Here is a 12,575-nt window from a genome sequence, read left to right as displayed (position 1 = left end):
GTCGGGACTCAGTGATTAACTTGGGAACGTTATACCATATTAATAAAACAATTTATCAAAAGCTCAACACGATGGGCTACAAATAACAATGATGTGTGTTTAGGACAATACAAATCTTAATGGGAATCGTTTTGTTTTACAACATTGAGGTTCAAGACTATGGTTATTTTAACAGATACTGTCTGCACCCTTGATATAAGCCCAGTTTTATTTTAAAAGCAGATTTGATTGTTTTTCACATTATGACTCATTGTGGGGTTAGCCACAGACTATTATAATATTTGTAGAATGCCATCGACAATTGTCCCAGTCGGCAGAAAGTTAAAACAATTGTAAAATAATAAAGTCTGATGAGTAAGCCTTTGTCATACGTCTACATTCTTGTCTGTTAGAAGACCAGAAAACAATTGCGAGCTTCCATATCAACTGTTAAGCCTATATTGTTCTATTGATAAAACGGTAAACTGTGTGTTTTATATACTTTAACACCGAGAAACCAAATTGAAATAGCTTAACTGAGCGTGTCACCTCATTCTATAATATACCTATCAGCAAGGATGTTCATTGCTCTGTTTGTGTCTCTACCGAGAGAATGTGCTACGGACACGCAGCCTGACTATAAACTAACGAGTTAAATGATTTACAGCCCACAGTAAAACACATTTAAAAGGTGGAATGTTTTAATATTATAAATAATATATAACGTAGCCTACCATTTGATGAAAACAAAGGTGTACAGTAGCCTACTGTACTTTGTATTTCCCTGACGAAAAACCCAAGTAGCCTACTATTTCAAATATGGAATTTGCACATAATATAATTGTGGAGATTTTTATTCACTGCAGCCAGGTCTCCTCTTTTTAAATTTCTTTGCTGGCTATGGAAAGTTGTGCCACAACAGCAAGACAGTTTGCTTTGATATATATATATAGATATATATATATATATATATATATTATATATTATTATATATATATATATATATATATATATATATATATATATACAAAAAGTGTCACACGTGTTAGTGTATAATCAGTGTTACAAAATCAAACAACTAGAACGTGCATAGGAGTCCTTGAATTATAGAACTTAGTTGTTTGTTTCCTATTTTGTCAAATATACACTTGTTATCTAACGCTTTGAAAAATATGCCCTGCGTAGCTGTATAGCACACTTCTGATAAAGAAAAAGAACAGAGGAAGTTTAGAGATCAAAGTTTAAATCCGTATCCCGGTTCTTTTTGATTGTAAGATGTTGGAATTTCACCAGATAAAATATTTGTATTTTAGACTAGTGGGCGATGGGTCATTCAGGTTGCCATACGTTACCCAAATACATTTGAAACTCACAGGATCAAGTGCCTAGTTCAATTTATATATATATATATATATATATATATATATATATATATATATATATATATATATATATATATATATATATATATATATGTATGTATGCATGTATGTATGTGTGTGTGTGTTTGCCTTTAAAAATACAACAATTACTTGTCCTGCAGTCATTCAAGGTTAGTACATGATACAACTGACGCCTTTCGGTAATAGTTAATTATGCATGTGATCTTGATACCTTTATTTTAAAGATCATTTAAGTGACTGGTTTATGTCGCGTATTATTCTATTAGTAATATTCTCTTTGTAATAATACCAAAGAAACGAGGTACGGTGAAATGAGGATGTTATTAATAATATGTGTTGTCAATAGGTGTATTAATATGTAATACATTTCAAAGCAGCATAATTATGAGGAACGAAACCAAAAACAATAGTGACTTGGTGCCATTTCAACGGTAAAACCACAAGGTGGCGCCTTAATCACAAGATATAAATTCAGTATCCTGTGGTGCGTACAGATGATGATGAATCTGTCTCAGCTTCATTAATATAATGATAAATAAAGAGATGTCTAAAACAATATGCTAGGCCATGTTTGCTTTATTGGATTGGATACTGGAATCCACAGCATCAATGCACAAAACCCACTAGTTACCTGAGCACATAAGTGTAGTTAAATGTAGGCTAGTTATTTTGAAGGAACACGCATTAACAACATTGTTGGACTATTATACTTTTAGTATTTAAAATAGGAATAAGTACAATCCCTTATACTTTCAATGCAATAGGTCACCACACATATAAAAAAATTGCAATTCTGTATACTTCGATTATAATATGATAGAAATCACAAATTATGTATTTTATATAAATGGCTATTTATACAGCACAACAAAAAGTAGGGAACAAATCCTTTGCATGAGTTAAACTTGAAGTACTGAACACCTACCGTCACCTTTATTCATTTGTATAATTTGTCAACTATTCATCAGTCACAAGTATTACACCACAGCTGAGGAGCTCACAGAAAAACAGGACTGTCTAGACTATAACCTCGGTGAGCAATGCCTTGGTAAAACACAATATTACAGAGATTAAAACACAGGTGATTCAATTCCTATTTCTTTACATTTTTTGAGTGTCAAACTGTAGAAGGGTCTATTTAGCACACAGTCAACACAGCAGTTCAATCACAGTGTTCTTTTAAATAGATTCTTTGGTTTCAAAGGCTTGTGGAGGTATTTGATGAGGTCTTCAGTGAGGGGAAGTTTGAGTGGCAGGTCCCACACTGCAGAATGTGGAGGCGTACTGTGAACACAGCCGGAGCGTTGGATACTGGGATACTCACCACCTTCCTTGCTCAGTTTATGTGCACTAATGAACATCAGGCGATCCTCAAAGGACATCGTTTCCTCCTAGTCAAAACACAAAAAATGAATGGGCAGTACTTCAGAGCACAAATTCTGCGAAGCTCCTATCCTTTGTGAAATATGTATGTGGTTATGGGTTACAAGGAAATGTAGTCCACATGGTTTTGATGGTGGATATTCATACAGCTACATTTCCCAAGATGCAGTGGGCTACAGGGCAGGTGCTGCTCAACAATCAGGAGATAATGCTTAGCACCTGTATCTTTTTATCTGTGTGAATATATAATGCAGTATCTAGCCTCATTCTGGTTGGGGAGTTTGAGGAGTGAGATGTGTGAGTATTGTAACAAAGTAACAAAGCCTTCTGTGTTTTGAGTATTTCTCCCCTACAACACCGTTTTGAAGGCCTCGAAAGTGGCAATGCTACCATACTTTGTCAAAACACACACACACACACACACACACACATATATATCCTAACCTAACGCCCATATGTCCTTTTTCTACACTCACATCTACAATGACATCACAAAGACATTAGCTTTACATTGAAATAAATGTGTGGTTACAATGGCATCAAAAGTATTTACATCTCTCTCTCTCTCTCTCTCTCTCTCTCTCTCTCTCTCTCTCTCTCTCTCTCTCTCTCTCTCTCTCTCTCTCTCTCTCTCTCTCTCTCTCTCTCTCTATCTGATATATATATATATAGATATATATATATATATATATATAATATCTTATATATTATACATATATATATATATATGTCATGTACACAGTTTACAGGTAATATTCCAGATCCATCTCCAAATGCAATGTCCTGTTTTAAGTCTTGTAAAGTCAGGGATAACTCAGATTTACCAAGGTTCAACCATAATAGAAATCCTGTCTTCAAGTGCGGATTATAATATTCAGTATAATGAAGGGAATATGTTAAGCATTTGAAATCAGTACTGAGTGCTGTATACATGTACAGAATAAGTAAAAAGTTTGTGGCATAAACCTCATATGATTCAAGCCCATCGGCCATCATTATTTTACTTTCTAACGCATGTACAATTTTTGTACAGAATCTTTATACTGTACTTCTAAATATGTATTGTGTATACCAGCAGATCTAAATCAGTTGGGAGCCATATATCATATACCATTATTATTATTATTATTATTATTATTATTATTATTATTATTATTATTATTATTATTATTAATAATAATATAATAATAATAATAATAATAATAATAATAAACAACAACAACTTTAACTTACTTTCTCCTTGTGTAAGCGACAGTTCAAATAATAATGCTGTAAACACCTACTTTGACAAAGTCTGTACTTGTCTCAGTGACATCATAATGATTTGGTGGGACTAAATCTAACCATTTAAGCACTCCTTACATGTCCTTAAGCTAATATTTTCAGGTTTATTTTTGAGCTCAAAACAAATACAGTTTTATACGCATGAATCTGCTCTAGACTCTTGTTAAGTTCAGAACAGTTTCATGAGTTAAAACGGTTTGCATAGGGCCAAGTTTTTACTTTCTTTCTAGGTGCATGGCAGCACTGAACCTTTAATGGCTAGTGTTTTATTTCAGAACAAAATGACACCCCTCTAAAATAGATGTATTATATCGTACAAAATTGCCATTAGCCTCAGTTATCTGAAAATGATTGCTTTAGCCATTGTTTAGCACAAATTGAAACTGGAATTTTTATTTTTTATTTTTAAAGTATTGTAAATAAAAACAACGTTAATGCTTAAAAACAACATGAAAAGAAAGTGACAAAACACTTCAAGAAAATGTTCTGTCTACCTAATCAGGAATTTAAATATCAGTGCACCTGGCGCTATGACCATTACTAATCATGAATTTAAATATCAGTGCACCTTGCGCTATTGACCACTGTTAATCATTAATTTAAATATCAGTGCACCTTGCGCTATGACCACTGTTATTCATGAATTTAAATATCAGTGCACCTGGTGCTATGATCATTACTAATCATGAATTTAAATATCAGTGCACCTTGCGCTATTGACCACTGTTAATCATTAATTTAAATATCAGTGCACCTTGCGCTATGACCACTGTTATTCATGAATTTAAATATCAGTGCACCTGGCGCTATGATCATTACTAATCAGGAATTTAAATATCAGTGCACCTTGAGCTATGATCATTGTTTCAGGTATAAAAGAAAATGGTAGTGGGATGAAACAAACGTCCTCATTCATTCAAATCATGTGACAAAATGGCCTTTTAATTTGACTGGCCCACCTGTTCACCCTCTCTATAAATCTAGAGGTCTGCTCAGCAGACTTGAAAGATGGTTTGAATGAAATGAAGAAGTCTGTTCTGTAGAATTCTCCAGACAAAATCGAACAAGCTGCTAGCTAGGTAAAGTCAATTCAGATAGAGAACAATGATAACATGTGATAACAGCAGAACCTGAGCTGCTCACAATGACTGCAGACATCATGAAAAGATCAGCAAAGCTGCTTTCGCTTGAAATTTAATCCACCCCCCTGAAATCACAGCAGCACTAATACATATTTCAGTAGCTCTGAAAGAAGATCTCCTTTAAAAAAACATTTTTGTTTTGTTTTCATTTAATTGCTAACAAATGTTGTGTTATTACTTTTTTCCATTGAGACCTTTGGCTAATTATTTTTGCCGAATAATGCAACACAAACAGTTTCCAAGAATGACAGGCCCAGATTGAGAACACAGTCCAAAATTCATAATAATGTGAAAAAAAGGAGCTTTAATATAACTTAACCCTAAAAACAATGCTTCTTAACTCAGATTTTTATATCCCTAAGTTGCTGGGTGTGTTCAATCACAAATTCAAAACAAACATTTAAATGGAAAAATAATGTTGAAAATGTGTGTTGTTAGCCACTATTTATGACATCTCACATTCTTTTACTCACGGAATATTTTAGGCATCCTTGTGTCAACTCTTGGAGGCCTGTGGCAACTTCATAATCAGTTAAATGCTTAAGTATGGGTGCAGTTTTCATTGCAAGTGAGGACAGCCAGTCATCCTGGAAAGGATACCAGTTATCTCTTTATACATCATTGCTAAAGCATGTTGTGTAGATTAAACTGCTGTGATATGGCAGTTCCAACAACTACTTATTTCATAAAATGCAGCGCAACACTTTACCATGAATTACTGGTAAACATTCAATGAACTTTTTCAAATTTGAATCACATTTTTTGTTCCTTTGTTCTCTCTTCACATACACTTCCCCAAATCATTAAATCTAATGGTACAGTACATTCGATTTTAGCTAGCTGAGAAAAAACACTTTCGTATTTCACAGTGAGAGCAGAAACATGCAGAAATGTTCTTCATCTAACAAGGCAGCTAAGTCTGAAGTTTCTTTCCATTAACTTTCATTAAAAGTGGTTCTATTCTTACCTTCTTGATTGTTACTGGAACATGCTCAATTTCCCATTGCACGTCAGCTCCAAGTTTCCTCAGGCTTTCAAATATTTCCTATTGGAAAACAGACACCAGAAGAGAAACAGAATGCAACCAGCTGCCTTGAAGGGTCCAAAAAAGCCTCATTATAAAAGTCGCAATAATGAATAATAACACTGTGTAACAATTTTTTTTTTTTTTTTTTTTTTCCTGGGTAGTAAGTGTTATTTCCTAATTGCTTATGCCTCAAAAGTATAGATAATGGTTATTATTCCCCACAAACTTTGCTTTTGTGACCAGGACAGTGATATTTCAAAATATCACTATTTCCAATGGGAAAACAGGCAATTCTGGCATTTGCCTGTTTTCCCATTGGAAATAGTGATATTTTGAAATAAGTAATAAGTATAATTATGTTTGTGTTTTTTTCTTTTTTTTTTTTGAGGCCTGGATAGGGGAGGAGGAAGCTTTAAGACCCCCGGAGATATTTTCCTTTTAGTTTTTTTTTTCCTTCCGTTTACCTTTGGTCACTAAAATAAGATATCAAAGTGTTTTGGGGGGGGGGGGGGGGGGGGGGGGGGGAAGTTCACTATTTTTAAAGTTCAAACACAAGGCGTAAGCATTCTTACACACTGTTGATGGAGGTGGCAATAATTACATATGTATTTACATATATTTTAATTTTTAATTTTATTTTTGTTTTTGACAACTTGGTTTGTTGTTTACTGGGGTGAACGTGTTGCATAGATTTATTATTTTATTCTTTGTTTTTGTTTTTTTCAGCAGGCAGCACCATGATTCTCTGAAGGAGGAGGCTGCGCTCCAACTATTTTTATTCTACTTAATATTCTTCCACCATTGTTTGGGTTCAGTGTTTTTGGAAACCTGTAGGACGTTGGAGTGTAATAAAGGTGGTTATTTAATGCCAGATTGTCCAGATTTGACAGGCTTTAGCATCCTCTTCAGGCTTCTTTGAGCCAGTGTCCAGTTGGCAGAACTTTATGGGAGAGGCCACTTTATATGCAAAGCAGTATATTGTGGCTTTTAGTGGTCTATTATTGTACTTTTTCATAATGTGCAAATTAATGTGATTTAATAAGATGGATTCTAACCTTTGGTAGGTGCCAGTGCTGTACATACAATAACCCTTATTACAGTTGGGCTACCCTTGGTAAATCAAGTAAATATTAACAAACTTGTTGTAATGTATAATTTTCCACTGCAAATAGCAAATAAGAAGTATAAAGCATTACCATGTAGGGATAATCCTGTTCTTCTAACTTCTTTTTGGCCTTTCTGAAAAATGGTAAGGTGGTAATAGGTCCTGGCCGATGAACTAGCAGGATCTTACCAGACGCATGTAGTGTGTTTAGGACTTGTGTGAATGTTTCAGAGGGATTCTGCAGTACATAAACAACATTGTTAAACCACATAAGGAAATCCTTTTAGAGAGCATCAATCACCCAAGCACCAACCAACTTCAAGCATAATGTTATATGTCCCAGTGTATTAAAAACAAAATGTTTTTGTTAATCATGATAACTCATTACCAGTCCGAACACTATATTTACCAAGTCCAAGGGAATTTAAAACGCTCACTATAAAAGTCCATAACAGCACCCTGAGCAATATGTAAACTGTTTCCACAAGTGATACAGTGACAATAAAACATTTCTGTTGCTACCTGGTTTAATACATACTGGCCCCCACAACTACAGTTGCCCCCTAGTACAAAACCATTCCATTGCCATTGTAGTACCACTGAACTGTACACAGTATTGGCATGAAAGCTGCTGCTTTCTTAAAGTTAGGTTATGTAATGCAAAAGTAGTTAAGGGTGTCAAATGAATTGTAAAGGAAGTAGAGCTGTTTGAGAATACTGTTTGCTATCTGCCAACAAAATACTGTCCAAGTTAACAAGTGGTAGCTTCATGTATATGGTATATGTATTTTAAATCACATTCTTTATGGTTGTTTTGCACTGTTTTTTTTGTTTTTTTTAAACTTTGAAATGCATACCTGTAAATACTGCACAGCATTCACAAGCAAAGCTCTATCGAAACTGTAATCGTCCAATTGTTCTATCCTTTTAGGTTTCTTATCTGTGTGTGGGCCACCGCATTCCTCTCCCCAGATCACAGGCTGTAACAGAGCTGAAGTCTTTTCCAAGACTGAGATAAAACTTTCACCACTTTCTCCGATGTAGAGAAGCTTATGATGAGGGTCCAGGTCCAGATATTTCCAGATTAGTTTCAACAAGTTATCTTGATAGTATTTTCCAAACATATGAAAGGAACTGTTCAGATCATGGTTGGTGGTTTGGTTCATCTTTTGTATAATTATTTTTTTATTTTTTGCCTCTATTTGTTTTTCAATTATCGTAAAGTAAAAAAAAAAATGAAGCACTAAATAGTTCAGAAGTTTGTACTGCAATTAACATTCGCTTTGAGTACTCTGTTGCTAAGCAACAAGCTTCTACAAACGTCATTGCAAAAGGGGGCAAAGACTCTCCTGTAGAAGTCACCAGTAAATAAAAATGAGACCAGATTACTATCCATATATGAAGTACTACCAGCCATTCACTTTGCCTTCAAATATACAACAATTGAATATACAGCCTATAAAAACAGTACTTACATGAATTTCTTTATACAAAAATAAAATAACTAACAAATGTATGGATTTTAGTATAGTAAAAAAGACACTAAGAAATCAAGTTTTATTTTTCATTTGTCCTCCTTACAGCCAAGGCAAAATACCAATTAACAAATAAAGCTGTACGTTTGGAGGGAAAGTGTTCTCTTCATTTTCACCTGCTGCTTCAGAATATATGATTTTACCACTGGTCTGAATGAAAACTTGTCTCTTACCCTATAAAAGCTTCATACACGGTTTGAGATGTTCCCGTAGACTAATGACCAATGACCTGCAGGAGTTTCCTTGTTAACTCATCTCCTGGTTTAATTTATTGAATTGCTTTGTACAGACATTACATCTACCCCTACCAAATTATCTTCAATGACAATGCAGTGGCACTATAAGGAAAAATCAATGTGCCAAAGGGGCATTCAGACTCTAATCATGCAGACATTTGAATGTTTATGAATTGGCTGTATTTTTGATATTTTTCAGACATTTTCTCACCTATACCACACCCATAGTAAATATTGTACTTTTAAGTAATCAAAAGCAAGTAGGTTCACTGCCACCAGGGAGCACTTATAAAATGCATAGGTCCTGGGGATGCACTGTTTCATTTGAAGAGCATCCTGCTCTGTTAACAATGTTTTGAATAGTTGTCCCTGCCAGATGCTGTGTTCTAAATTTTTGCATTTGATTTCGAAGGTCTCGTTCAGGGTCCCTTCTTGTTTCCCCATGTTTTTTTTCAACCTTGCAAAGCCATATGGTAGCAGCTTGACAGCTGCATTCTTTTTGTCTAACCCCATTTAGGTGGCACAAAAACTCAAAGCAAAAGTGTGCATCTGTGTATCTAGAGACTTCAAATACTCATCCACTCTATTCAGGCAGCTGTGCACAGTGTTTGCTGGGGCTTAAGAGCAGGCAGGCAAGCAACGCTGTAGGAGAGACACTACCTTTAAGGATTGGAGAAGATCCAAATTTTTACGGGAATCTGACATGTAAACTTATATAGAGGTAATTCACATAGCCATTTGAGTCATTAGCACCACTGCTCAGACTAAAAATGGTGGATGAATTATGATATTTCTTAAAGATTAGTATAGTCATTTGAAAACTTTGAAAAGTGAAACTCTGAATAGTGTATAAACTCTGCCATAAAGGTTTTGCCAAAGGAAGAAAGTTGAGAAACCACGAGAAAGCACCAGTTGTGTTTTCTGTTTGTTACATTTCTTCTGAAGATGGGATAGATTTACTAAGATCACATGTGATATTAACAGACCACAGCTATGACTGCAATGTCAAGGCTATGGAACATAAATTGCAGTCCTGCAATGAAATACCAGCTTTTATTGGTACTTAACACTGTGATACTGTGTTAAAATATTACAATATTACACTATGTAACACAATTTTTGTTCCTGGGTAGCAAGTGTTAATTCCTAATTGCTTATGCCTCAAAAGTATAGAAAATGGCTATTATTCCCCACAAACTTTGCTTTTGTGACCAGGACAGTGATATTTCAAAATATCACTATTTCCAATGGGAAAATGGGCAAATGTGTGTCTTTTCGTTCACATAAAGTCAGAAAAAAACAACATATGAATCCAAATTAACATGTATTTATACTAAAGTAATACAAAAATGATTACAAAAGATTTAGAAGTGAGTAGTTTTTCGAGATTTATGATTATACTGTATTTACAATTGTTACACAGTGTTATCACTCTGGCACCCTTCCACTATCATCTCTTACGTCACAACCATTACATTGCACACCCAAGCATTTCTTTTGAGGCTCTCATTGTAAATAACTTTCATATATTTGGACACATGTACACATGATACAAACACAAAACACTGATTGATTCTCCTTTTATTTAATAAAAAAAAAATATTTCAGACTGAGGAATTGCTCAGAAAATATAATACAATCTGGAAATAGCTCAATAATAATCCTTCTTGATGTAAGGTCTTTAGCAAAACTGAATTCTTTTCATTCCATTCCTAGTTATACATTCAATCATGAGAACTTGGACGCATGTAACTTCCTAGCTGCTTTACAAACATATACATTCTCAAAGGCTTTGTACTCACTGAACTCAAATTCTGTGACAAGTCAAAGCTGGTCCAGTTGGTTGATGTAGGTTGTTAAATTGAACTCTAGTTAAATCACCACTGAAAGTGAAAAGGAATTTCAACTGGGAAGGCTTAGCATTTTTCCTTTTCACACTATTGATCTTTATCTAATGCTAATCCATACACACATGATACAAGTCTAGTCAGCTAGATCAAATGTAGCCATTCTAATCTATTGTTAATCTTGTCAGTGTTTTAAGTAAAGGCAAACACAGCCACCAAAGAGTACATATTTTGCAGGCAAAAAAAACCCAAAAAACGTTACACATTTAACAGTGGCTTTGCTGGTACTAAAAAGTACGGTGATCCACAAAGCATAGTCCCAAAAATAACTGAAAAATCATATTATGCTATTATATAGTGGAAATATAGATACCGAAAAAGCAAGAAAGACAGTAAGTAACAAGAATACAGCTGCACAGTGGAATCCATCCACTGAGATGGCTAGATTGTCTCCAGATTGAAAGGGACTGAATGATGTTACTTGTGAGCTGATTTTTGTATGGAACTGGACTTTATTTTACCATATTTAAGCAAAAAAGTATTTTTCACTCTATTAGAATACCAATTGATCTAAACAAGTTAGCTTTGCCCATGGCCGACGAGAGTCAAGGCTAGTACAAGGACTGCCGTTAAATGGGGTTCCAGCAAGGAAGTGACTGAAGACATTTGAGGAGGCGTAACATAAAATAAGGTAGGAATCAAGAGAGCTGTTTCAGATTAAGTTGATAAGGAAAAAGTAAACAAAACAGGGCTAGGGTCACATGTATTACATTGCCTACCAAAAATCCTTCCCGGTTCTAATCAATTAGTGTGACATTGTAATTTTTAACACTGACTAACTTTTATTGGCAACCACAAGAATGTTTTATTGTTTTTACAATCTTGCTTGATATTAACATACTTAAAAACCATGTAACCTTTTGTTGAAAATTTTGTTTTTCCTGGAAGTTGTCAGTACAACCAAACTACAACAATATTTTAGTTTCCTGTGCTATAGGAGAGACTGACAGTTCTAATGTATATCTCTCACAGATTTGATTCAAAGCAACAAGCTATCTACAACATAAACCAGGTCAACTGACATTATATATGTGTCTATATATATATGCTAGGACTGGAATAAACAAGTCTTAACATTTGACCTGCTTGACTTTAAGAAACTGGCTTAACACACAGAGCTAAGTAGGCCTTGCTAATAGATTTACTTTGAAGCAAATCTAACTTGACTGAATAGTAGGAATGTAAAGAATGATTATCCTTTTAATGTGAAAAGGACACTTTAAAGACTTGTAGGAACGGTATGGGCAGTATCATTGTGAAAAAATAGAAAGTCATTTTTTGTTGTCTGTTATTTTTTGTTCAATGCTCTATTCACGTATAGAAACTGATTCCAACAGAATACATTGGTATTGCAGTGATTTCTCCCCAACCTAATCCCTGTAAAGTTAAAAGTTCATAACAAGCTAACAATCACATGGGTTTTTCCATAATATTTGTTTGATTTGGAGTATGCAGGGCACACATTACTATGGCTGTAACAATTTGTACAGCATAGTTGCAATACTTTGACCTTAACATCTTACTAAGAATTTTCAAGAGAGTGTTTTTCTTCAGTGATGTCCGAGACGAAGTAA

The 12,575-nt window shown here is 34.5% G+C and overlaps 1 protein-coding gene across 1 annotated transcript; it reads right to left on the bottom strand.

The window, feature by feature from the left end:
• Positions 1–1,947: 1,947 nt before the first annotated feature.
• LOC121313867 lies at positions 1,948–8,599 on the bottom strand. Its single transcript, XM_041246648.1, has 5 exons — positions 8,181–8,599; positions 7,415–7,561; positions 6,159–6,236; positions 5,665–5,778; positions 1,948–2,773 (listed from the first exon to the last, which is right to left on the bottom strand). The coding sequence occupies exons 1-5, from the start codon at positions 8,487–8,489 to the stop codon at positions 2,549–2,551; spliced, it is 873 nt and encodes a 290-aa protein (XP_041102582.1). The 5' UTR covers positions 8,490–8,599; the 3' UTR covers positions 1,948–2,548.
• Positions 8,600–12,575: the final 3,976 nt, after the last annotated feature.

The sequence above is a fragment of the Polyodon spathula genome, chromosome 4, assembly GCF_017654505.1.
Source record: "Polyodon spathula isolate WHYD16114869_AA chromosome 4, ASM1765450v1, whole genome shotgun sequence".
NCBI lineage: Eukaryota > Metazoa > Chordata > Actinopteri > Acipenseriformes > Polyodontidae > Polyodon > Polyodon spathula.
Note: the sequence above shows the minus strand (reverse complement) of the source record. Positions and strands in the feature narration are given on the sequence as shown.

Excerpts from the sequence above, each read along its gene's own strand:
- LOC121313867 (XM_041246648.1), bottom strand. The coding sequence starts at position 8,489 with ATGAACCAAACCACCAACCATGATCTGAACAGTTCCTTTCATATGTTT. Across the intron at positions 7,562-8,180 it reads ATGCTGTGCAGTATTTACAG|AATCCCTCTGAAACATTCAC; the intron begins GTATGCATTTCA and ends TATGTACTGCAG. Across the intron at positions 6,237-7,414 it reads AACAGGATTATCCCTACATG|GAAATATTTGAAAGCCTGAG; the intron begins GTAATGCTTTAT and ends GTTTTCCAATAG.